At 47.0% G+C, this 27,355-nt stretch overlaps 2 protein-coding genes across 3 annotated transcripts in view; both read right to left on the reverse strand.

Moving 5' to 3' along the window:
• Positions 1–27,355, reverse strand: part of LOC141055795 (uncharacterized) — an 87,807-nt gene that overhangs the window by 29,863 nt on the left and 30,589 nt on the right. For both annotated transcript variants that reach the window (XM_073552508.1, XM_073552507.1), the window contains exon 6: positions 16,102–16,192. In XM_073552508.1, the coding sequence (XP_073408609.1) occupies positions 16,102–16,192 (91 nt within the window). The remainder of the gene's footprint in view (positions 1–16,101; positions 16,193–27,355) is intronic.
• On the reverse strand, positions 16,908–20,724 carry LOC141055921 (uncharacterized). The gene is made up of 6 exons (XM_073552635.1): positions 20,662–20,724; positions 20,429–20,504; positions 18,195–19,371; positions 17,399–17,495; positions 17,084–17,162; positions 16,908–16,954 (listed from the first exon to the last, which is right to left on the reverse strand). The coding sequence occupies exons 1-3, from the start codon at positions 20,722–20,724 to the stop codon at positions 18,368–18,370; spliced, it is 1,143 nt and encodes a 380-aa protein (XP_073408736.1). The 3' UTR covers positions 16,908–16,954; positions 17,084–17,162; positions 17,399–17,495; positions 18,195–18,367.

The following is a 27,355-nucleotide window of genomic DNA, read 5'->3' on the forward strand; positions in this document are numbered from 1 at the left end:
TACTTAGTTTTTTGTGCTCAGCCAGCCCCGGCTGGGGCTGTGCTGAATTCACATTTTTGTCTCCGATTATTTCAGTTTGTTTTTGTCCCTGATCAGTTGATCTCTTTTGCTCTGTCTTCAGAATATACCTGAGTGCTGATATAGGGAATTTAAGTCTGGCGACTTCAGGGCTTTTTTCTATCAGACGTGTTGGACATCTTTTTGGCAGGGTTTTTGCGTGATTGCAGACAGCAGCTTTCCTTTCCTGTCCTTTCTAGATTAGTGCGGGCCCCATCGTTTGCTCAGCCTATCTTTCTATCTGTGTTTGTGTTTTCATCTTGTTTCACCGTCAATATATGTTGGGGGCTGTCTATTGCTTTGGGGTCTGCTCTGGGGCAGTTTAGATTTTCCCTTTTCTTTCTTTAGGCTTATTTAGTTCTCCGGCCGTGACGAGGCGTCTAGGACCATCGTAGGTATGCTCCACGGCTACTGCTAGTTGTGTGGATAGGATCAGGGGTCTGCAATCCGCTAGTTACCAACCTCTCCGGTTTTCTGGGCTTAGCTTTCTTTTTTCTTTTCCTCCTCGGTGACTCATTCATAACACTCCAAGCAGCAGAGTAAGGCACCCGATCAGCAACACCACTGCTCCAGATAAGCTGAACCCCCTCTGCACCAGGTAGGTCCAGTCTTCACCAAGATTGGTTAGCAAATGACCAGTATTACTAACAGTGATCTGCAGCACTAGGTGGCCTTATAAAGGGAAGAGGGAGTGGAACCCACCTGCATAGATAATTAATCACCATGCAGTAACACCAGCAGCCACCGAGGGAAAAAACCCATAAGCAGACCAACTACAGTTGTAGTAACACCAGCGGCCACCGGGGGCAAAACTGACATTAACCCCCGATGGCCTGAAAGAGAAAAAGTTTATAAAAGAGAATCCAGAATCTGACAGATCCAAAAATGGATCATGACACTCAGAATATCTACCATATTTTTCAGACTATAAGATGCATCAAACCATAAGACACACTCCAAAATTAATGTGTCAAATGGGGGTCCGTCTTACAGTCTGAGTTCAAGTTACCTGTGGGGAGGGGGTGGGTGATCAGCAGCACTGGTGGAGCGGTGTCACAGGAGATGTTCAGTGATCTGGCAATATGACTCCCATCCCAGGTGGTGCTGTAGTTGTTGTGGCCTTCGGGAAATCCCATCACAGGATGGTGCGGCAGGTTCGGCGGTGGTGCTCGGAACTCCACTGGAGTCTAGTGAAAGCCCGGAGGCCCCGCATATCCATTGCTGCGATGCAGTGGTCTGCTGGAAAATGGCCCCGGGGGCGGAGCATGCTAAAATTGAGATCTCGGCAATGAGACCTCATCCCGACATCTCGGGAGATGAGATCTTTGGACGAGATCTTATTCCCAAGATCTCAATCTGAGCATGCGCCGCCCCCGGGGCCATTTTCCCACAGGCCACTGCATCGCAGCAATGGATATGTGGGGCCTCCAGGCTTTCACAAAATGCCGGCGGAGTCCCCCCGCACCACAGAGCACCACCGCCGAACCTGCCACACCAGCCTGGGAAGGGAGTGTGATCATCGCCCGGCAGCGTCGGACTGGGACCGCCACAGAATCGCCTGACTCTTGCTGCCGCCACAGTATTTGTAAGTATTTTCTGACTATATGATGCACCCCAATTTTCCCCTAAAATTTTTTGGGAAAAAAGTGCGTCTTATTGTCCGAAAAATACGGTATGTCTTCTTATTTGGGATCATGTGAGTTATAAATACATTCGGATATTTTTTTTTCAGCTGTTACACTATAAAGTTCTTAATTCTCAATGAAGAAAATTCCCTTTTCACTAAAAAAAGTGAAAAAAATCCTATGATCTCCCAAAATAACAAAAACAATGTTTTTTTCATCATTAAGGCCCAATATAGGTCATTAAATGATTAAGGTTAATCTTGGAAGAAAACGAGTCTTTCTTGAAGACACCAAGACGGGAAGTAACCGGTGAGGTTACAGAAGGGATCGTGCAGAAATGATCGATGACGGTGTAAAAATTGCTGATGTCTGAACTTGGACTTCAGTCACACACACAAAGAGGAAGATAATGTCGAAGTCATTATTTATCTACAGCGAAAGTAAAATTCCCTGGTGTCTTTAATTACGGCAGTGGGAAGAAAAAAAAGGCAATATTGTCCGGGCACTGCGAGGAGGGAACAAGCCGGATCCAAATACGATAATAACTAAAATGGACTCCACGTTTTTAAGACGGGCCGTCTCCTTCATCAGGTGCATACAAGCAGAAAGTCACCCTTGACCCTTGTAGGGGCAAGTGTTGATGTCACAATATATATAAAATTAATCAATAATTTAGTTACAAATTCAATTTCCATGTAAAAATCAGACATTATTCATCAAATTCTAACAGTAAATTTCTACCTGGATCCGGCTTGTCCCCTTCTTGGGGTGCCCAGAATATACCGCCTTTTTTTGTTTGTTTCCTTCCCTCTCATGGTCGGCTCGGGCCAATGAGCACTGTGTGACTGCGGAGGGGGCAGCAGCAATCCGGGGGAGATTTCATGGAGATCCAGTGTTGTACATGGTGAGCACCACTCGCTTATCTTTCTTACCGATACACACATGGAGCGCTTCTATTTGTTATTTTTCTTTAATTAATGCAGTGACCCCCTATTAATGGGTTAGCACCATCTTTTTATATGCAACCAAGAACAAGAGCAAAAAAATGACTCATGTTCAGAGCTCCTTTGTTTGCGGATACATCAGAGAACTACACGTCCTCTTCTTTATGGACAGATTGTCTGCAAGGAATAAAGTAACCGGAGACGTCCAACCTTGTTATTTAGACTGATCAGACTCGTCAACACAAATCAAAGGTCCTGTGACAAAAATAAGAAAAAGGACAGAACCCGAGAGACATCTGCCTGCACTTAGTGGTCTACTGGTTAATGGGAAGCGGGAACGAAGAATTTCTTTTCTTAATACAAGAAAAATAGATGCAAAAACACAGGCTGTTAATGACGTAGGAAAAAATAAAAAATGGCGTGTGAAAATGGCCAAGTGTGACTGCGGACAACGGACAGAACAGTAACAAAGCTCCGGGGAGACGGCGATAGAACCGCTGTACTATGTCCAAGAGGAATCATCACTAGGAAATATTACAGATTGTATCAGTGATTATACCGACCCCAAGAAGAAAAACATTTTTTTTTGGTTTTTTTTTTATAATGAACAATCTCAGTCATGTGCTCAGTCACTTGGAGGGGTGGAGTCAGGGATCACTAGATTAGGCATAATGTCCTCCATCCTGGGCCCTTTCCTAGTATAATATCCCTCATCTTGGGTCCTTTCCACTAATGTTCCCCATGCTGTATCTTTTCCTGGTACAATGTGACCCATCTTGGTCCCTTTCTTTGTAAAATATCTTTCATCCTGGGCCTCGATCTGGTATAAGTTCCCCCTTCCTGGTATAATGTCCTCCATCCTGGGCCCCTTCCTGGTATAAATTCACCAGCCTAAGTCCTTCTTGAAATAATGTCACATGTTCTGTTACTCTTCTCCAACACACAAAAAAAAAATATTTTTCTTTCCTCCAGTCCCACATTGTGCGGCGACTAACTCTATAACAGGCAGCTGACTTCGGCATGCCCGCCGTAAGCATCGCATGACGTCACTGCTATACACCACCTTCGACCGGGGACATCTCCGGTAAGTAGCCAAGTTCTCACGATCAGCTGATCACAACAACTGCAGTGGACGTGACCGCATATGCCACCGTTCAGCCAAAGGCATCCAGATGTAGCAGAGCTGGACTCTTCGTGGAACAGTATGTATATCTTCTCAGCGGACAGGTAAGGATATTGTTGCTTTTTATTTTAATTCTCTTACAGGAGACGTTGGCTTCGGTTGAATAGGCGATGCAGTAAGTGTGGTGTAATTAAGATCTATTAAAGGAGCCTGTGTCATTATTTCAATGATCCCCTTTCTGACATGAGAAGTACTATACCGTCCATGGGACCCGGGCCCCTATGCCCATGGACGGTATAGTACGTCTAGCGCGATCAGCGGCACTCACAGGGTGAACGCTGCTGATCGTGGCCGGGTGTCAGCTGATTATCACAGCTGACACCCGGCACTATGTGTCAGGGGCAGTCAGGACCGCCCCCGACACGTTGATCGCAGTGTGCCGAGGGTTTAGGGAAGCATTGGCAGGGAGGGGGCTCCTTCCGTGCTTCCCTGAGCCCCCCAGAGCAGCACAGTGTGCAGCGCTGCTCCAGGAGCCTCCTTCCCTGCAGGTCCCCGGATTCAATATGGCGGCGGGGACCTTCGGGGGCCTACAGGGAGCCGGCTTCCTCATGCCTGTAAAGCACCGGCATGAGGAAGCCTCCAGCAGTGCCTGTGTCAGATCGCTGATCTTTTCCCTAATAAATTCATTTTTTGGAAATAAAAAGACACATATTTAGTATCGCCGGGTCCGTAACGACCCACCCTATAAAACTGTCCCTTTAGTTAACCCCTTTAGAGAACCCCTTAAAAAATAAAAATAAAAAACAACGCAAGAAATAACGCTTTATGATCATACTGCCGAACAAAAAGTGCAAAAATGCGCGATAAAAAAGATGGATATAAATAAGCATGGTACCGATGACAACGTCATCTTGTCCCGCAAAAAACGAGCTGCCACACAGTGTCATCAGCGAAAAAATAAAAAAATTATAGCTCGCAGAATAAAGCGATGCAAAAATAATTATTTTTTATATACAATTGTTTTCAGTGCATAAAAGCGCCAAAACATAAAAAAAAACGACATAAAAAAACGACAAATGAGGTATCGCTGTAATCGTACTGACCCGTAGAATAAAACAGCTTTATCAATTTTTCCGCACGCGGAACGGTGTAAACGCACTCCCCCAAAAGAAATTCTTGAAATGCTGGTTTTTGTTCATTCTGCATCCCAAAAATCGGAATAAAAAGCGATCAAAAAATGTCACGTGCCCAAAAATGGTACCAATAAAAATGTCAACTCGTCCCGCAAAAAATAAGACCTCACATGACTCGGTGGGTCAAAATATGGAAAAATTATAGCTATCAAAATGTGGTGATGCAAAAACTATTTTTACAATAAAAAGCGTCTTTTAGAGTGTGACAGCTGCCAAACATAAAAACCCGCTATAAATAGTAAATCAAACCCCCCCCCTTTATCACCCCCTTAGTTAGTGAAAAATAATGAAATTAAAAGAAATGTATTTATTTCCATTTTCCCATTAGGGTTAGGGGTGTGTTGGGGTTAGGGTTCGAGTTAGAATTGGGTGGTTTCCACTGTCTGAGCACATCAGGTGCTCTCCAAACGCAACATGGTGTCTGATCTCAATTCCAGCCAATTCGGCATTGAAAAAGTCAAATTGTGCTCCTTCCCTTCCAAGCTCTGCCATACACCCAAACAGTGTTTTAACCCCACATATGGGGTATCAGCCTACTCAGGACAAATTGCAAAACAACTTTTGGGGTCCAATTTCTCCTGTTACCCTTAGGAAATTAAAAAATTGGGGGCAAAAATATCATTTTTGTGGAAAAAAAATGATTTTTTATTTTCACGCCCGGGCGTTATAAACTTCTGTGAAGCACTTGGGGGCTCAAATTGCTCACCACACATCTAGATAAGTTCCGTGGGGGGTCTAGTTTCCAAAATGGGGTCACTTGTGGGGGGCTTCCACTGTTTAGGTACATCAGGATGTTAGGGCTGGCGGAACGCACCAAATTATAAAATAATAGTAGGTGCGTTCGCAGCCCGGGGTCCACCGTGCAGAGGTGGTACACTGCTGCTAAGTAATGGCGGAAGAATAGAGCGGCGTAAAAAAACAGTCACACGTGGGTTACGTCACCCAATGTGAACAGGTGCGAACTCTGTTAATGCACAGAGTCGCACAACCGCTGAACGTAAATGCCGAAGCCTGTTTAGCTCACAGAGCACAGCCAAAAGAGCGCACAGTGTACGGCCACAGAACTCTACCCCAAGGACACGGGGTTAGAGTCCCTTTAGGCCCACTGAGCGCACGGCGTCGCTGCCGCGAGCGCCGCTATAGACGCTGGCTATGAAGTGGAGCACGTGCACTGAGGTGTGCCGAGTCCCTGGTGAGGACTGATGCCTGACTCAACCTCTGTCTTACCTACACCTAAGCCTGGGTGCTAGCAGGCTAGGCTGCACAACACATGCGTACCAAGGGTAGGGGTTTCTTAATGAGTCATTCACCAGAGACATTCATATGTGCATACATCACTCACTCCACATAGTCTGTAAATACAGTCTATCCTAGCGCATGGCCGAGCGGCCATGCAAACCTTTTATAGCCGCGAGCGTCCGGGACCTTTCTGGCTTCTCGGATGGGCCAATCCGAACACGAGCAGGACCCGAGCACGTGACCTTCGATCTCCAATGGGAGATCACTCCACGGGCATGCTCATTGGCCTGACATGTCCCTGGAGAATCTCGCTGCTGAGCAGCATGAATTGCCATAGATGTGCCAGAGGTGGTAGCAGCAAGCAAACCCACGGAGCTGGTCTGGGCAGAGCGCCTGGACCGACAAGTTTGCTGAACAACCTCCTCTGCGGCTGGAGAGGAATGGGAGACCGCTGGAAGTAAGGCTCGGGATTCTCGCTGTGCAGCGACAGAAATCTGACGCCTAACACAGGGGCTCTCCAAAGGCAACATGACACCTGCAGACCATTCCATCAAAGTCTGCATTCCAAAACGTCACTACTTCCCTTCCAATCCCCGATGTGTCCCCATACAGTAGTTTTCTCCCACATATGGGGTATCAGCATACTCAGGACAAATTGGACAACAACATATGGGGCCTAATTTCTCCTGTTACCCTTGGGAAAATAAAAAAATTGGGGACTAAAAGATCATGTTTGTGGAAAAAATTATTTTTTAATTTTCACGCCCGGGCGTTATAAACTTCTGTGAAACCCTTGGGGGTTCAAAGTGCTCACCACACATCTAGATAAGTTCCTTGGGGGGGTATAGTTTCCAAAATGGTGTCATTTGTGGGGGGTTTCCACTGTTTTGGTACATCAGGGGCTTTCCAAACGCGACATGATGTCCGATCTCAATTCCAGCCAAAAAAGTAAAATGGCGCTGCTTCCCTTCCGAGCTTTGCCATGTGCCCAAATAGTCATTTACACCCACATATTGGGTATCAGCATACTCAGGACAAATTGCACAATAACTTTTAGGGTCCTGTTTCCCTTGGGAAAATAAAAATTGGGGGTTAAAAGATCATTTTTGTGGAAAAAATATGATTTTTTTTTTTTTTTACTTCTCTGAAGCCCTTGTGGGTTCAAAGTTCTCACCACATATCTAGATACGTTCCTTGGGGGGGTCTAGTTTCCAAAATGGGGTCACCTGTGGGGGGGTTCCACTGTTTAGGCACATCAGGGGCTCTCCAAACGTAACATGGCGTCCAATCTGAATTCCAGCCAATTTTGCATTGAAAAAGTCAAACGGCGCTCCTTCCCTTCTGAGCTCTGCCATGGGCTGAAACAGTGGTTCCCCCCCCACATATCAGGTATCAGCGTACTCAGGAGAAATTGCACAATAACTTTTGCAGTCCAATTTCTCCTGTTACCCTTGGTAAAATAAAAAAAAATTGGACCTGAAGTAATTTTTTTGTGAAAAAAAGTTAAATGTTCATTTTTTTTTGGAGCACCTGAAGGGTTAATAAACTTCTTGAATGTGGTTTTGAGCACCTTGAGGGGTGCAGTTTTTAGAATGGTGTCAGGTTTGGGTATTTTCTATCATATAGACCCCTCAAAGTGACTTCAAATGTGATGTGGTCCGTAAAAATAAAATGGTGTTGAAAAAATGAGACATCGCTGGTCAACCTTTAATCCTTATAACTTCCTAACAAAAAAAGATTTTGGTTCCAAAATTGTGCTGATGTAAAGTAAACATATGGGTAATGTTATTTATTAAGGTTTTTGTGTGCCATATCTCTGTGATTTAAGGGCATAAAAATTCAAAGTTGGAAAATTGCAAAATTTTCAAAATTTTCGCCAAATTTCCGTTTTTTTCACAAATAAACGCAAGTTATTTGAACGAAATTTTACCAACAACATGAAGTACAATATGTCACGAGAAAACAACGTCAGAATCACCAGGATCCATGGAAGCGTTTCAGAGTTATTACCTCATAAAGGGACAGTAGTCAGAATTGTAAAAATTGGCCCGGTCATGAACGTGCAAACCACCCCTGGGGGTTAAGGGGTTAAAAGACTTTATTCTGGCTGTGTCTTTATTTACCATGTAACTATAGGATTAGTAATAGATGGGTGTCTTACAGATGCCTCTCCATTACTAAGCAGTGGCACTGATGTCACCTGACAATGCAAATGTGACATCAACCCCACAAATATTATCCAACTTGCCACCGCTACAGGGCAAGTAGGAAGAGTCGGGTAAAGTGCCACAATTGGTGCATCTTTGGATGTGCCAATTGTGGGGCGGCTGCGGGCTGCTATTTTTAGGCTAGTCAGGGCCAAAATCTATGGGACTCACCAGCCTGAGAATACCAAGCCGCAGCTGTCTGCTTCCTCCTTGGCTGGTAAGCAAAATAAGGGGGACCCCATGCTATTTTTTTGGGAGGGAATCCCACTATTTTTGCTAACCATCCAAGGTAAGCAGACTGCTGCGGCCTGGTAAGGTTCATGGATATTGGCTCTGTACCAGCCTGAAAATCCAGTCCCAGTAGTCTGCTTTACTCTGGCTGATTAACGAATATAGGGAGACCCCACACTATTTTTTTTAAAATATTTAAAATTATTATTTATTAAAAGGGAGGGGACCTCTGTCTGTGCTTTCTTTCCTCCACTTCCTGTATCATGTACGTCCTATGTCACAAGATTCACCATTATGTAAATTAGTACACATGCGTAGTAAGCTGCATTCCCGAACTTAATACGCATGTGACTAGGAAGATAATGCGGTGTTAGGCTGGTTTCACAGTTGCGTTTTTTTTCACGGTATTTTAGCGCTAAATAGCGCATGCGTTTTTTTTTCCTATACTTTGCATGGGATGCGCTTATGTGCGCATACACATGCGTTTGTACGCGTTTTTCCGCGCATGCGTTTTTTTGCGGTATGCGCTCGGGCGCACAAAATGCAACCTGTTGCATTTTTTGGGCGTCCGACTTGCCTCAAAAAAACGCATGCGCGCGCAATGCGTTTTTTTACAGCAAGACACCCATTATAAGTCTATGGTGAGCATATGTGCGCATTGGCATGCTTATGTATGCGTTTTTTTGCACATGCGTTTTTTTTTTTACCATTAGTTTAGACAATGGAATTTAGGGGTTTGGGTTAGAGTTAGGGTTAGTTAAGGGGGTTTAGGGTTAGGGTTAGGATCAGGGTATGGTTTGGTTAAGGGTTAGGGTCAGGGTATGGTTTGGTTAAGGGTTAGGGTCAGGGTATGGTTTGGTTAAGGGTTAGGGTCAGGGTTAGGGTTAGGATCAGGGTATGGTTTGGTTAAGGGTTAGGGTCAGGGTTAGGGTTAGGATCAGGGTATGGTTTGGTTAAGGGTCAGGGTTAGGGTCAGGGTATGGTTTGGTTAAGGGTTAGGGTCAGGGTATGGTTTGGTTAAGGGTTAGGGTCAGGGTTAGGGTATGGTTTGGTTAAGGGTCAGGGTTAGGGTCAGGGTTAGGGTTAGTAAAGTCATGGTTTGGGTTAGTGTGAGGGGCCACCTAATGTTGGAAAAAAACGCAAACGCGGTAAAAACGCACTAAAAACGCATACAAACGCATACAAACGCATAAAAACGCTGCGTTTTTTTCATGCATGCTCATAAAAATGCTTGAAAAAAACGCAGCATCTGTATGCGTTTGTATGCGTTTTTTCAATGCGTTTTTTTGCGGGAAAAACGCGCTGCAAAAAAAAGCAAGTGTGAAACTAGCCTTACCGCATCTAATGAAAGTGTATTGGTAAAATACGGAGCGGAGACGGAGCGTCTCCACTACATAAATTGACATGCTGCGGTCTGGAAAGACACGCAGCATGTCTGTCTCTGCAGGTAAGCCGTGGGCATCTGTGAACGCATAGTGGGCATGGGATTTCTTGAAATCCCATCCACTATGCTGTAACATCTGGACACCGCAGATTGGATGCTGCGGATGTATACAGCGTCCAACCCGCAGCGTTTACTGATCGTGGGAACATACCCCAATATATCGGCAAACAGGAAATCACTTTTTTTTTCCTTCCCAGAAGCCAACTTTCAATTAGCTTTATTCCAAGCGACAGAAAAACATGCATGCAATGAAAAAACGCATCAAAAACGCAGGTGACCTGCCAGTGACCTCAGATGCAAATTTGGTGCAGATTTCACCTGCATCAAATCCTGAGCAAATACTTAGCCATTCCTGATCGTGTGCATATACCCTAAGTAGTGGTGCTGGCAAATACCAGTAAATCCTCACATGATGTCTTTTTCAGGCAGATTTTGACCAGAATTCGCCTAATAAAGGCCCTCACAAAGGCTACCCATAAGATGAGCATAATACACAGCAATGTTAAAACGACATAGCTCTGCAAATGTTCCATCTTTTGTCACGTCTTTTAACCACTTCAGTATTTGTAAAAAGCCTTGGACATGATCATCAGGATGCTCCATATCAAATACAAATAGCAAAGAAAGGAAAATAGTCTCCACCTGTGAAGAAGAATAAAAATCTAATTTTTATTAGAACCACTAAAACCATGCAACCAGTGTGGGTAACAGAAAAACAAAAAGGTCCAAGTGTGTGAAACCAACGCGTTTCAGCAAAAAGCCTTAATCACGGTGTACATGCTAACATGTTTAATACTTATTTTACCCACTGTACATCGCCCATTCTGGGGCCCTTCCTGGTGTATGTCCTCCATACTGGGCCCCTTCATTGTAAAATGTCCCCACCCTGAGCTCATCCTAGTATATATGTCCTTCATCTTGGGCCCATCCTCCAATATATGTCCCCGATCCTGGCATATATGTCCCTCATTCTGAGCCCCTTCCTGGTGCATATGCTGAGTGGCACCAGGCTGCAAACCAAAAGATAATGCAATCTTGAGATAGCAAAAAACAGGCCACGACTATGTCATGAGGCATTGGGAGAATCACATCATGAGGCAGCAGTCCAGAACCACACGAAAAAACAGCAGTTCACATAAAGCCCCAAGACAATAGCCCACATAAACTCACGAGGCAGCAGGCTAAACTAAGAGTCATGGCCAAAGGCTAAACTATGCTATTAGGCTAAAAGCTAACCCAAGATAGAAAGTCGAATGCTAACACAAGCAACGATACAAATGGTTGAACTAAGCAAAGCCAAAACACCAAACACTAAATCAAGCCATGAGGCAAAAAGACTAAATCAAGCCAAATTACAATGCCAAAGATAAAACAAAGTCAACTCATGAAACAAAAAATGCTACACAAAGACATATCATGAGGCAGAGTAAGCAGGCTTAACACCAACCAAACGTAAGGCATCAGGTCAAACACCAGGCAGGAGGCGTGAAGTGCTGGGTTCAGTATATCAAGGCTGCTCCAAGTTAACGTTAGTACGCCAGAGCAAAATATACTCCGTGCAGTCCCTACTGACAGGGTCAGACTGAGGCACCGGGACATCGGAGAATTCTCCGGTGGGCCCCGCCGCCAGCTCCAGCTCCTGCCTCCTTTAGTCCCTGCCCTGCGAAGTGTGCACCGAGCGGTGCACACTCTAGTCTCTCGCCGGCAGCAGCGAGTAAGCTATGCAAATGATGTGAACAGTGCAGCCGCGCGGCAGCTCTTTCACAGCACCTGCTGCTACTGCCGGCTTCTAAGCGGTGAGCTGTGCAGAGCATGCCTGTGTGTGCACTGCAGTCTGCAGATGAGAGTGCCGTCCTCCACCTCACCTGCTTCCTGCCCGGCACTTCCTGTCTGAGACAGCCCAGCTGGATGACGTCATCATCCAGCGTGCTGTCTCAGACAGAAAGCTGCCGGCGAGGAAGAGGCTGCCGGGATGTGCTGCTGCGGGGAGGTGCTTTGTGTGCGAGTGTGAGAGAGTGATGTAGTGCTGTGTGTGTGTGAGAGAGAGAGGGGTGGTGGGGAAGGACAATGATATTGGTGGGGGGAGGCAATGATGGAGGTGATGGGCAATGATGGCGGTAGGGGAGGCAATGATGGAGGTGAGGAGTGATGATGGTGGTGGGGGGAGGCAATGATGGAGGTGATGGGCAATGATGGTGGGTGGAGGCAATGATGGAATGATGGAGGTGATGGGCAATGATGGTTTTGAGGGGAGGCAATGATGAAGGTGATGGGCAATGATGGATGTGACAGGCAATGATGGTGGTCAGGGGAGGCAATGATGGTGGTGATAGGCAATGATGGTGGGGGGAGGCAAAGATGGAGGTGATGAAATGGGCGATGGTGGTGGGGGAGGCAATGATAGAGGTGATGAAATGGACAATGAGGGTGGTGGGGGAGGAGGCAATGATTGAGGTGGTGGAATGGGCAGTGGGGAAGAATGATAGGGGTGGTGGGGAGAAGGCAATGATGGAGGTGGTGATGAGGACAATGATGGGGTGGAGAGGGGCTGCATTATACTTTATGAGGGGGCTACATTATATTCTGTGGGGAGACTGTATCATACTATATGAGGCTACAGTATACTCTATGGGGGGCTGCATTATGTTCTGTGGGGGGACTACATTATTCTCTCAGGGGACTACATTATATTCTGGGGGGCTACATCATACTATATGAGGGGGCTACAGTATACTCTGTGGTGGGGCTGCATTATTCTCTCAGGGGACTACATTATATACTGGGGGGGCTACATAATACTATATGAGGGGGGCAGCATTATGCCCTATGAGAGGACTACAGTATACTCTTTGAGGGGGGCTGCATTTTATTATGTGGTGGGGCTGCATTATACTATATGAGGGGGGCTGCATTATACCCTATGAGGGGGCTACAGTATACTCTATGGGGGAGCTGCATTATACCCTATGAGGGAGCTACATTATATTCTATGGTGGGGACTGCGTTATACCTTATGAGGGGGCTGCATTTTATTTTGTGGGTTACTGCATTATATTCTATGAGGGGGCTACCCCTCTATGATTCTACCCCAACCTCTGCTACATAATTAAGACGTGTACTACCTTATATTATACCCTATTAGCGTGTTCTACCACACAATTTGTGGTCTTGTATTTATTTCTATGTAGCTACATAGTGGGCCCCAAGAATGATTTTCTCTGGTGGACCCAAGGTGCTCCAGTTTGACACTGCCTACTGGGGGCAGATTTAGAACAACTCTAAGGGTACCGTTACACCTAGCGATGCACCAGCGATCCCGACCAGCGACATGACGCGGTCAGGATCGCTGGTACATCGCTGGGTGGTTGCTAGTGAGCTGCCACACAGGCAGATATCACCAGCGACATCGCTGGGGACGGGGATCGCTACTTACCTATCACACTAGGCGATCCTGCGTCCTCCCGCCCGGCTCCACGTTCGTCTCTCCACAGGAAGCGCCGCAGGAAGTGGCCGACGAGGAATGGTCCAGGAGCTTCTTGCGCGATCAGCGATAACCAGCGGGGGAGCGGGTCGGAGTTAAGTATCACATGCAGCGATATCGCTAGCAATATCGCTGCAATGTCACAAAATCGGTGACTTTACAGCGATATTGCTAGCGATATTGCAGTGTGTAACGGGGGCTTAAGAACTGCAGTAATCCTGTTAGCGATGCTACCCCAGCCGGTGGCAGCAGTCGCTCTAATGGCAGGCTGGGTGGGAAAACACACTGAACTAGATGCCTGAACTTCACACTATGCTCGTCAGCACAGGACCTGTGTGAAGTCAGAGACACGTGATGCACTGGGCTGCAGCCTAGAGATTGCAATGAGGACCTCCCTGAGGAAGGAGGCAGGAGTCTCTGAAACATGTAGGATAGCTTTTTGGTCCTCATTTTGATTCAATTTTTTACAGGGATGGCCAGCGATGCCGGGCGCTCGGCATCGCTGTGCTGATCGCTGGTGAAGCTGTCTGTGTGACAGCTCACCAGCGATCACATAGGGACTTACTAGCGATCCTGACACCTTGATATCGGTGTCGGGATCACTGGTAAGTCGCGTGTGACTGGGCCTTAAGACAATAGATACCAGTGACTCTAAGCACAGTAGTAATTCATTTATCTATAAGGATCTAATAATTCTCCAGTTCCAAATGGTGAAAAGCCGAAGCAGATGGTGAAGAAGTAAACTTAATTCATATACAAAATTTTATGTCCATATTTCATCTGTATTTTACATACCGTATTTTTCGCTTTATAAGACGCACTTTTGTTCCCCCAAATTTTGGGGAAAGTGGGGGGTGCGTCTTGTAAAGCGAACCTGTGTGCTGCTGTGCTATAGAGTGGGGGGGGCGGCTCTGGCATGGAGTCAGGGGGCTGGGCTGGGCTGGATGGGGCTGCAGAGACAGCGGGAGGTCCTGTGCTCCCGCTCATGGGGGCTCATGTAATATTCATTGCACCCACTGTCCATCACCTCGGTGCTGAAACAGTGCCGAGTTGGTAGACAGGGGAGCGGTGCATATTACATGTGCCTGCACTCACCCCCAGTCACTACAGACACTTACCTACTGATGATCGCTCCTGCTCCCAGCTCCTCCATGGCTTTCCTGTGTCTGCTGTCATCCTCCTCCTGCAGGGTGAGCAGCAGCAGCTCATTCAGGCAGCTCATCGCTTCAGGACTTTGCATGATGTGACCATAGGACCTGCGGTCACATGACTCCCAGTGTGCACTGCAAGTCACATGACCGCAGCTGAGCAGCTCCTATTGGTCACATCATGGAAGGTCCTGTAGCTAAAATGAGCTGCCTGAATGAGCAGCAGCTGTGTGCGCCCTACAGGAGGAGGATGACAGCAGACTCAGCACAGACACAGGTAAGCCACAGGGAGGCTGGGAGCAGGAGCGATCATCAGTAGGTGAGTTAACTGTTTATTATTTTAGCATGTGATTGCCAGCAGGGCGGAAATATAGGGACAGGGGCCATGTGTGACAGCAGGGGGAAATATAGGGATGGGGGGACAATGTGTGCCATCAGGGGGGAATATATGAACAATGGGCCATGTGTGCCAGCAGGGGGGAATAAAGGGATGGGAGGGGGGAATATGTGCCAGGAGGGGGGATTATAGGAAAGGGGGGACAATGTGTGCCAGCAGGGGGGATTATAGGACTGGGGGGGGCAATATGTGCCAGGAGGGGGGATTATAGGACTGGGGGGGGCAATATGTGCCAGGAGGGGGGATTATAGGAAAGGGGGGACAATGTGTGCCAGCAGGGGGGATTATAGGACTGGGGGGGGCAATATGTGCCAGGAGGGGGGATTATAGGAAAGGGGGGACAATGTGTGCCAGCAGGGGGGGATTATAGGACCGGGGGGACAATGTGTGCCAGCAGGGGGGGATTATAGGACTGGGGGGACAATGTGTGCCAGCAGAGGGGAACATAGGGACGGGGGGGGGCTGTGTGAATGCCAGCAGGGAAGAATATAGGGACAGGGGGACAATGTGTGCCAGCAGGGGAAATATAGGGACGGGGGGCCGTGTGCGTACCAGCAGGGAGGCATATAGAGGGGGGCCATGTGAGTGCCAGCAGGGGGGCATATAGTGACTGGGGGGGGGTCATATCCAGGATAGGATGGGGGGCTATGTGCCAGCACAAGGGGGCCATGTGCCAGGATGGGGGTTATATAGATACCAGGATGAGGGACATATATATGATTTGTAAGACGGACACTGGCATTATAAGACATACCTCCATTTAACATAAAAAAAAAATTTTCTCTTTTTCTTCACCAAATTTGGGGGTGCGTCTTATAATTAGGTGCGTCTTATAAAGTGAAAAATACGGTAAATATTTTGTGTTACCACTTATAACAGAATCAAATATTCATCCATATTTAATATCTATTTTGGCTGAAGGAGAGAAAATATACATTAGAAAAGAACTGACATACCGGAAAGCGAATGAGAAAAATCTGTGACCTCTCTGCACTTAGTGGTTACTGCTCACCCGGGTGGTTATCTGAAGGAATCTCCTCTTTACACCACTCATCACCCCTCACATATGTCTCTGTAGTATTAATATGGGTCAGATCTTCACCCTGAAACAAATATTGTAAAAGTCACAGACAGATGGAGAAGTCACATCTATGATCAGCTCTAATCCTGCCATCTCCACCGTTCTCATTACACAAGTATAAAACATATACTGGTGGATAAAACAAGACTGAGCACAAGAACTTCACAGCCGTCTACACATCATAGGGGAGATCTCCTGACACCTTCTCTCCATCTACCTGATGATCGTGAGGAACATTGGGATCTTCTTGTTTACAATCCTGTGGGAGAAGAGGACGGGGACATCTCTCTGGTGTTGTCCTCTTACTGGATACATCAGGAGGAAACACATACAGGGACTGAATTCATTCTTTACATACAGATAACTATAGGCCTTGTGTATTTAGTCCTGTCTATTACCTGGTGATGTGAGGGGCTGGGGAACCTCCATCATGATGTCCTTGAACAGATCTTTGTGTCCTTCTAAATACTCCCACTCCTCCATGGAGAAATAGACGGCGACATCCTGACACCTTATAGGAACCTAACACATACAGTGATACCGTCATCCCCCGATCCCTTCATAGCGTTAATGTATAATGTCCCAGCATTCCTAGCAGTGTCACCTCTCCAGTCAGCAGCTCAATCATCTTGTAGGTGAGTTCTAGGATCTTCTGGTCATTGATGTCTTCATGTATCAGGGGGTGAGGTGGAGGCCCTGTGATTGGGCTCAGGTGTCTTCCCCATCCCTCACACACAGGGTCCTGACAGCGCTCACTAGGGGTCTTCTTCACTACTGTGTAATCCTGGTTATGGAGAGACACATTAATAAATCTCACTACAGACATTTCCAGAGTCCTCACCTCTCCAGTTCTGTCCATCTGTTATTCCCATAGATAAGAATGATGTAATGTGACGTCATCAGAATCTCTCACCTCTCCAGTAAGCCGGAAAAGGATCTCTAGGGTGAGGTGTAATATCCTCTCCGCCATCTTGTAAATGTCCATATCCATCCTTGATGGGCAATATGGAAAATTATCTTTTACTGAAGATCTCCACTGAGAAGATCCAATATTGCAAAGACCTAAATAGGAAGCTAAGGAGCCAGATAAGATGAGATAATGAGGGAGGTAAGATGTCACTTGTGCACATTATACCTGGTTATGTCTAGTTCTGTGTGTCATGTCTCTTGCAAAGCAGAATAAAACATCAACAGCAAGCTGGAGTAAATTGAATGAGCAAGACCTTACCATACTGGACGACCTCAAAGCCATAACTGGATGTTGCTCGGTACACACAAAATTAATTTTTTACAAGTGGATTCTTCTGCATGCAGATGTCCAGAACCTAAGAGAGGGGATGACAAGTGTGGATAACAGAGTCTTTGATCTCCAGAATCTAGTTACACCACTCAGGGCGAGGATTTAGGTTTTAAAATCTGCTTCTGTTTCTCAAAAATTTGATGGAAGATCTTGAAGATGGCCTGCGCAGATCTAACTTCACACTGGGGTCCCAGAAGGTGTGGAGGGCAATGTGTGTTCAGAAGCTCTCCTCAGGAATACTGATGAGGCGGAGCCTTCCTCACCTGTCAGATTCCCTTCTCACTCCACAATCAGGTTGTCCTCCACATGGATTTTTTTTTTTTGCTAACTTGCTAAGCTATCAAGATCCAATTTCCAATATAAATGACCCCCCAAAATGACTTTACATCTGAATAGGTCCCTAAAACAAGTTTTATAAAATTTCCTTCTAAAAAGTTTAAAATTACTGCTAAATGTCAAACCTTTAAAATGCTGACAAAATAAAGGAACATTTTACAGAAGGAAGAAATGTGACTATTAACTGTTTGTGTAGTGTGATGATTTGGGATAATCAAAGTTTGGAAATTGCTCATTTTTCTCACGTCTAATATTTTCATTACTAAATGCAAAGCAGAGCCACCTACATTCACCAATAACATAAAGTACAACGTGTCACAGAAAAACAAATATCTCAGGATCACCGGGATATAGGGAAACGTTCAACCAGGGGCCCTCCAGCACCTACCTCCACCTGCAGAGCTACACTCCACATATATGGCTGCTCTGTGAGCACAGGACCTGGGATGAGGTCACAGGAGGGGAGGAGTCAGGGGTCACATGATCAGGGGCCTCAGTGTATGCAGGACTCTGCTGTGCTGGTTGTCATGGTGCTGGATGAGGGGAAGTTTCTGTGTGGGGTCAGGAGGGGTTTACAGGGGGGATGTAGCAGAGCCGCGTGTGTACGAGGTGTACGGAGCAGAGCTGTGTGTGTACAAGGTGTACGGAGCAAAGCCGTGTGTGTACGAGGTGTACGGAGCGGAGCCGTGTGTGTACGAGGTGTACGGAGCAGAGCCGTGTGTGTACGAGGTGTACGGGGCCGTGTGTGTACGAGGTGTACGGAGCCGTGTGTGTACGAGGTGTACGGAGCGTAGGCGTGTGTGTACGAGGTGTACGGAGCGGAGGCGTGTGTGTACGAGGTGTACGGAGCGGAGCCGTGTGTGTACGAGGTGTACGGAGCGGAGCCGTGTGTGTACGAGGTGTACGGAGCGGAGCCGTGTGTGTACGAGGTGTACGGAGCAGAGCCGTGTGTGTACGAGGTGTACGGAGCAGAGCCGTGTGTGTGCGAGGTGTATGGAGCAGAGCCGTGTGTGTACGAGGTGTACAGAGCAGAGCCACGTGTGTACGAGGTGTACGAAGAGGAGCCGTGTGTACGAGATGTACGGAGCAGAGCCTTGTGTGTAGGAGGTGTACAAAGCGGAGTCGCGTGTGTGCAATGTCTACTGAGCAGAGCCACGTGTGTACGAGGTGTACAGAGCGGAGCCGCGTGTGTACGAGGTGAACGGAGCAGAGCCGCGTGCGTACGAGGTGTACGGAGCGGAGCCGCGTGCGTACGAGGTGTACGGAGCAGAGCCGTGTATGTGTACGAGGTGTACAGAGCAGAGCCGTGTGTGTACAAGGTGTGCGGAGCAGAGCTTTGTGTGTACGAGGGATATGTAGCGGAGCCAGGTGTGTATGAGGTGTATTGAGCGGAGCTGTGCATGTACAAGGTGTGCAGAGCCATGCATGTACGAGAGATATGGAAGGAAGCCATGTGTGTAAGAGGGCTATGTAGTGGAGATCTGCATGTATGGATTGGAGCAGAATGTGTACATGGTGTGCAGTGTGTAGCCGCGCGGGTACAAAGTGTGCAAAGCGGAGTTGCCCTCACCCCGTGTTGTCTGAGTAGTATTCTGCCCACATGGAAGGAGTACGATCGTTCAGTGGGATGAGCCCTGTTCCGTGCAGTCTTTCTAAAGACGGCCAGGCCAGCTGACGAGAGCACCAACTGATCCTTGTGTCTCCATCGTTACTTTAAATTCCAGTTGTTATGCCATCCACATGACAGAAACCTAGGATAACATGAAACAGCTGTTGAGGTGCCTCTGCAGTGACCTAAAGATGGTAGCCCTCTTACTTGGTCTCCAGGGTGGATACACAAATTACTGCTGCTTTCTGTGTGAGAGGGATAAACTGCAAGAGAATATCACTACAATAAAAGAGACAACTCTCTGATATTCAATTCAGCCATGGAATAAAAAATGTCCTGCATCCAGCACTTGTTGACTCACATAATTTGATGCCACCATTGCATATCACATTGGGCCTACTGAAGAACTTTGTAAAGACAATGGATAAAATGTGAAAACACCTAAGTATCTCATTGATACATTTCCATGGTTAAGTGAAGCAATATAAAAGAAGGAGTCTTTAGTGAACCTCTGATTCATAAGCTTCAAGATGAGACGTTTCTCTGTTTGTTGCGGGGCAAGGAAAAGGCTGCATGGGCAGCAATCACATTAGTGGTAACATTTTTTGGGAACCTCAAGAGCAGATAACTATGAAGAGTTGGTGAAAAAATCTCTTCAAAACGAATAAGGCCTGGTGCACATGAAACGGAAGTAGCAGTCCATGTTCGCTGATTCCAAAGCACTGCCATCTATTGAACATAGGCGTTCACTGAACCGTGTGGATTCCCCGACTCCAATACATTCTATTGGTGAAATTTCTATTGCAGAAACTAGCTTCTCAGCAAGAGAAATAGACACGCTGCGGTCTGGAGAGACGTGCTTCATGTCAGTCTCCATGAGGGAGCCGCGGGCGTCTGTGGACACATAGTGGGCATGGGATTTCAAGAAATCCCATCCACTATACTGTAACAGCTGGCCATTGAAGGTTTGACGCTGCGGATATACGCAGCAATTACTGATCATGTGCACATACCGTTAGGATCTTGGCTGAAACATGCCCTTAAAGATTCATTTCTTACATTCTGCATCTTTTTCCACCAAACTAGGGACTAGTGAGAGACAAGCATGATGAGAGATTTCATCAAGATATTGCGGCTTTGGAGAGAAGATATCAAGGAAAATGGAATCCATCAATGCTTGCAGATTACTGATGGACAATTGTAAGAGACGATCCGATGCTTTTACAAAATATGAAATGGACCTCACCTCTGTGTCTTCTGGGGTCTGAGATTTCTCCCGGAAGGAATCTTCTTGCTCCCACATTTGCATTATGGTATAAAGTGTGGGACAGAGGAAAGAAACTTATGGGTATTAAGGGATTCACCAAATACACACCACTATGGCGTAATCCCAATTTAGGTGACGTATCAAAGTTAAAGGCTTTTTCTGATTGGGATGAAAAATGGATCTGGTGTTAGGGCTGGCGGATCGCACCACATATTAAAAGATGGTAATAAGGTGCGTTCGCAGCCCCAAATCCACCGTGCAGGGGTGGTAAACTGCTGCTCAGTAATGGCGGACGCTATATGGCGGTATAATAGAAAAACACGGGGGTTAGCGTCACCCGGTGTGTACAGGGGTGGACTCTGTTGCTCCACAGAGCCGCACTACCGCAGTACATAAATGCCAAAGCCTGTTTAAAGTTCACAGAGCTCGGCAAGGTAGCACACAGAATGCGGTCACAGAACTCTGCCCCAAGGACACGGGGTCAGAGTCCTTCTAGACCTTCTGGACGCGCTGTCACACCTGCGGACGCCACTATAGACGCTGACTATGGTGGAGTGTCGAGCACGTGCAACGTGGCGTGCAGAGCCACCGGTGGACACTGATGCCAGTCTCAGACTCTGCCTCTACCTACATCTAAGCCTGGGCGCTTAACAGGCTAGGCTGCACAACACATGCATACCAAGGGTAGGGGTTTCTTAATGAGTCATTCACCAGAGACATTCATACATGCATACACCACTCACTCCTCATAGTCTGGTAATGCAGTCTATACTAGCGCATGGCCGAGCAGCCATGTGACCCTTTTATAGCAGCGTCCTTCTGGGACCTTCCAGATGGTCCAATCCAAGCTGGAGAAGGACCTGAGCACGTGACCTCCGATCTCCAATAGGAGATCGTCCCATGGGCATGCTCAGTGGATCGAAAGGAGGACTAAGTCCCTGGAGTAGCTCGCTGCTGACTAGCAAGCGTTGCTATAGCTGGACCAGAGGTGGTAGCAGCAACCAAACCCACAGAGCTAGTCTGGCAGAGCGCTGGGACCAGCGAGTCTGCTGAGCAGCCTCTTCTGCGGCTGGAGAGGAATGGGAGACTGCCAGAAGCAAGGCTCGGGATTCCCGCTGTGCAGTGACAGGAACCTGATGCTGTAACGTTTGGTTGATAGAGCAATTATTTACAAACTCTGTCCTTAAAAGTTTTCAACAGTTCCAAGAGCAATTCAATTCCTGTCATGTCCCACGACTTGGGAAATCATTTAATATTTGCATTGTCTTTGTTGCATCTCTGTTGCTAGGCAGAAGTTTGCCTTTCCCTGTATTTTGTCCCAACTCTCTCCCTGTAGTCCTGTGATGTATGTTTGTTCCCTCCTTTATTCTCCATTTTGTGATCGTCTCTCCATCTGTATGCATCCTGTTACATGTCCTCTGAAGAATATTCCTTTTTACCTGCTGCTTTCATCATAATACAAGAATTTCAGTTAAAGCATCCCTCTTTTCCTGGAGTCTTCTTACATGAGATCGTGGCTGAGTTAAGCTGTCTGATTAATCGGTATGAACGTGAGTACAGGTCGATACGGAAGGGGCCCAGAAAGAGAGGTCTATCCAGGTACCATACGTTCTACATATCCATGAGTCAGAATAGTAAAAAGGAATAACCTGCCTTCAGAGACAGTAACTCAAGGTCTGTGCTAAATCTTAGTGGAAAAGGACATTTCCCAGATAGACTGTAACCCAGTTCCAGCCAGACCCCAGCGTGCATAGAAGCCACACACTGCAGCTGAACAGAGAGGAATATAACTCCCATCATTACACAGGACCCTGCAGCTGCTCCAGCATTAGATACAAAGTATCAACTCTGTGCAGAGTCTCTGTGTATTTCCTGTTGCTGAACAGTGGGAAGTATAAGGCTAAGTGCACACGTACCTGAACTCTCGCGGAAATTACCGCTAGAATTCTGGAATTCCAGTCCGCGGGAAAATCGCATTTTAAATTCCCGCGATTTTCCCGCGGAAAAACTAGCATTTTGCAAGCGTAATTAGCTTGCAGAATGCTAGCGTTCTCCAAGCGATCTGTAGCATCGCTTGGAGAACTGATTGACAGGTTGGTCACACTCGTCAAACATAGTGTTTGACGAGTGTGACCAACTTTTTACTACTGAGGCCGCCTATGCAGCATCAGTAGTAAAAGATAAAATGTAAAAAAAAATAAAAAATGGTGTTATTCTTACCCTCCGACGTCCCGCGCATCCGTTCCCAGTAATCCTTTGCGAAAATGCCCGCGATGACGTCAGTTCTCGCGGGATCGCGACGTCTCGCGGTAATTCGCGATGACGTCGCGCGAATGACCGCGAGACTTCGCGATCCCGCGAGAACGGACGTCATCGCGAGCATTTTCGCAAAGGACTACTGGGACCGGAGCGTGAAGAGAAGCAGGAAGGCTGCGCGGGACGTCGGAGGGTGAGAATAACAATATTTTTTATTTTAAATTCTATTTTTTACAGGGATATGGTACCCACAGCCCGGAGGACAGTCTCCTCTCCTCCGGACCGTGGGTACCATCCGCAATTGTTCTGCTTACTTTCCGCATGGTGTGCACAGCCACATGCGGGAAGTAAGCGGAACAATGCATTCCTATGGGTGCGGGATCGCCGCGATTCTGCAAATTAATGAGCATGCTGCGGTTTTTACCGCAAAGCGATTCCGCCGCGGTAAAAACCGCAGCATTAGCACAGCATTGCGGAATCCCATAGGAATGCATGGGATGCTTATTTTTCGCGTTTTCGCTGCAAAATCGCGCGGTTAAAACCGCCGCGGAAACGCGAAAAAAATGCAACGTGTGAACTCAGCCTAACCCCCATCATCAACTCTTCCTGCCTGCAATCTAATCATGTCTGAAGCAAGGAATATAATGTCCCTACCAGACTTACAAGCACAGGAAAGAGACCCAGACCCCCATCCACCATCTAGCGAAAGGGGAAAACGTACAGTCAAACCCACATGGAAAGTCATGGAGAATTTAGAGACTGCATAATGTGAATTATATAGTGATGTGTCTTCAGTATGGAAGAAAGTGCTGAGTCATATAGACACTGTATCAAGGCCTGCTTCTCATGAGTTACCACCAGAGTGAGTCCTAGAACAATTATGCACAGCATACCAAATGTATATGGAGAAGAGTGACCAATACATTATTCTCCTGAAGAAACTGAATCTCCCAGAGACTTTAAACGAATTGCAAGGTTTCCAGCAGCTTAATTCTGAAAGAGACTGCACTGTACGTGACATTAAAGCCAAGATAGAGGCTAGAATCGCACGAACACCAGATGCATCTTCTCGCTCATCCAAATCGTGTAAGCACTCAAAACGTTCATCTAGGTCAAGTTCATCAAAATATTCTACTTTTACTGAGCAGCTTATAAGAGCACGTGCGAAGGCTGAAACTACTAAGGTACAAGCTGCCTTTGCACAAAAGAGAGCAGAAATGGATGCAGAAGCGGCACGCATGAAAGCGGAAAAGGAAGCTCTAGAGAAGGAATGTGAGCATGCAACAGCCATGGCAGAATTAAAGGTACTCGAGCAGGCTGTCAGTGGGAGTCAAAGAGACAGCGTCAGTTTGTGTGAAATGGAGGCAGAAGACCCTATTGAACGCACAAGAGACTACGTGCTAAGCCAAGATGGCGAACCGCAGATCATCACTAACACTCTTGATGGTGTTGACGCTTCTCTAGAGCACCAGGATGCCGATCCACTTACAGAATCCTGCATTCAAGGTCATTATACCCTCGACAACCACACAGTGCCACCTCCACATGTAGCAGAAACTATACCCACCAAACCAGTTGCTGGACTAAATGCATATGCCACTCCATACTTCCCCATGTTTCAAGGCCAAGACGTCTCTACCCCTATGTACAACGCCGCTCAGCCTACAATTGTGCATCCTAAGTCAGAAAGAACAGACATGTCCGACTTTGCAAGGTACATGATTCGCCGTGAACTTTCTAAAACCGGTCTCACAAGGTTCGACGACCAACCTGAAAATTACAGAGGTTGGAAAAGTGCCTTTAGAACCGTAACTGGTGACCTCGGCATCACTGCTGCAGAAGAGCTGGACCTGCTGATCAGATGGTTAGGACCACAATCCACAGAGCGTGTCAAGAGACTCAGGTCTGTACATATCAGTAATCCAACGGCTGGTCTCATGGCTGCCTGGGAAAGGCTAGAGAGAAACTTTGGCAGTCCAGAAGCCATAGAGGATGCACTGTTCAAGCGACTTCAGAGTTTTCCAAAGATATCAAGCAAGGACAGTTCAAAGTTCCTAGAGCTCAGTGACCTGCTGTTAGAGCTCCAGCTGGCCAAGGCAGACACCCACCTACCTGGCCTTAGCTACCTGGACACTGCTCGTGGAGTAAACCCCATTATCTCCAAGCTACCATACAATGTACAAGAGAAGTGGACTGCAATAGGGTCAAAATACAAGAAAGACCATCAAGTGTCATTTCCTCCGTTCTCCTACTTCTGTGAGTTTATAAAAGACATTGCAGAGCGTAAGAACGACCCAAGCTTTTCCTACGGAGAATCCAGTGGCCCAGCTTCACCTCCCTCTAAATACGTGAGCACACGCTCGAATGACAGAAACCGCAGGGGTCCAGTGTCAGTGAAGAAGACGGATATTCTTCCCTTACCAACATCAGCCCCAGGCAAGAGCAACAAGGGTGAAAAGATAGAGAACCCAAATCGTGAGTGTCCCATCCACAAGAAGCCACATCCCTTAAAAAAGTGCATCGGCTTCAGGAAGAAACCGCTCCAAGAACGCAAGGAACTTCTAAAGAAGTTCGGGGTATGCTACAGATGTTGTGCTTCTACTGAACACCTTGCTAAAGACTAGAGTTGAGCGAAACGGGTCGAAAAAATTCAAAAGTCGCCGACTTTTGGCAAAGTCGGGTTTCATGAAACGAAACCCGACCCTAGGATGAGGTCGGCCACGAGGTCGGCGACTTACGTGCCAAAGTCGCGTTTCAAAAGTTTGTTTTGTGCTCTTTTTCAGCCAATCAGGATCCACGGACACTGTGGGCAACGTGATGACATAGGCACGGGTCACCACCATCTTTCAGAAGGGCATGCAAGTGATTGGCTTGCTTTCGTGGGCGTCACAGGGGGTATAAAAGGGCGTGCACGCCGACCGCCATCTTACTTCTGCCGATCTTAGTATAGGGAGAGGTTGCTGCTGATTCTGTAGGGAGAGCGTTAGGCAGGGAAGAAGACAAAAAAACTGCTTCTGCTGCTAGCGATTTGGCCTGCACAACACACCAGTCACTGTGTGTGCAGTGCAAGGGGAGGCTATATAGTGGTGTATCAGTGGTGTTGGTTGTTGGGCTGCCTTTTAAGGCTTCCTAACAGGCTGGCATTGCTGTTTACCCACTGCTCCGCAAACTGCTTTTTTAAAAGCAATCCCAATTTTTTTTTTTTTGTCCTGCTGAGAAGAAAAAAAAACTGCTTCTGCTGCTAGCAATTTGGCCTGCACAACACACCAGTCACTGTGTGTGCAGTGCAAGGGGAGGCTATATAGTATTGTATCAGTGGTGTTGGTTGTTGGGCTGCCTTCTAAGGCTTCCTGACAGGCTGGCATTGCTGTTTACCCACTGCTCCGCAAACTGCTTTTTTAAAAGCAATCCAATCTCCCTTATCCTCTAGTCACTTTTGTCACAGCTGTGCCATCGAGCCTGTCACATAGCGCTCAGATATTCATTGGGCCTCACACAATCCAAAAGTGTCCAGTGTCCAAAAGTGTGTGCAGAGATTCAAAATCTCCCTTATCCTCTAGTCACTTTTGTCACAGCTGTGCCATCGAGCCTGTCACATAGCGCTCAGATATCAGTGGGCCTCACACAATCCAAAAGTGTCCACTGTCCACAAGTGTGTGCAGAAATTCAAAATCTCCCTTATCCTCTAGTCACTTTTGTCACAGCTGTGCCATCGAGCCTGTCACATAGCGCTCAGATATCAGTGGGCCTCACACAATCCAAAAGTGTCCACTGTCCACAAGTGTGTGCAGAAATTCAAAATCTCCCTTATCCTCTAGTCACTTTTGTCACAGCAGTGCCATCGAGCCTGTCACATAGCGCTCAGATATCAGTGGGCCTCACACAATCCAAAAGTGTCCACTGTCCACAAGTGTGTGCAGAAATTCAAAATCTCCCTTATCCTCTAGTCACTTTTGTCACAGCTGTGCCATCGAGCCTGTCACATAGCGCTCAGATATCAGTGGGCCTCACACAATCCAAAAGTGTCCAGTGTCCAAAAGTGTGTGCAGATATTCAAAATCTCCCTTATCCTCTAGTCACTTTTGTCACAGCAGTGCCATCGAGCCTGTCACATAGCGCTCAGATATCAGTGGGCCTCACACAATCCAAAAGTGTCCACTGTCCACAAGTGTGTGCAGAAATTCAAAATCTCCCTTATCCTCTAGTCACTTTTGTCACAGCAGTGCCATCGAGCCTGTCACATAGCGCTGAGATATCAGTGGGCCTTACACAATCCAAAAGTGTCCAGTGTCCAAAAGTGTGTGCAGATATTCAAAATCTCCCTTATCCTCTAGTCACTTTTGTCACAGCAGTGCCATCGAGCCTGTCACATAGCGCTGAGATATCAGTGGGCCTCACACAATCCAAAAGTGTCCAG

This window comes from Dendrobates tinctorius, unplaced genomic scaffold (genome assembly GCF_039654945.1).
Source record: "Dendrobates tinctorius isolate UK_male_01 unplaced genomic scaffold, ASM3965494v1 ptg000192l, whole genome shotgun sequence".
NCBI lineage: Eukaryota > Metazoa > Chordata > Amphibia > Anura > Dendrobatidae > Dendrobates > Dendrobates tinctorius.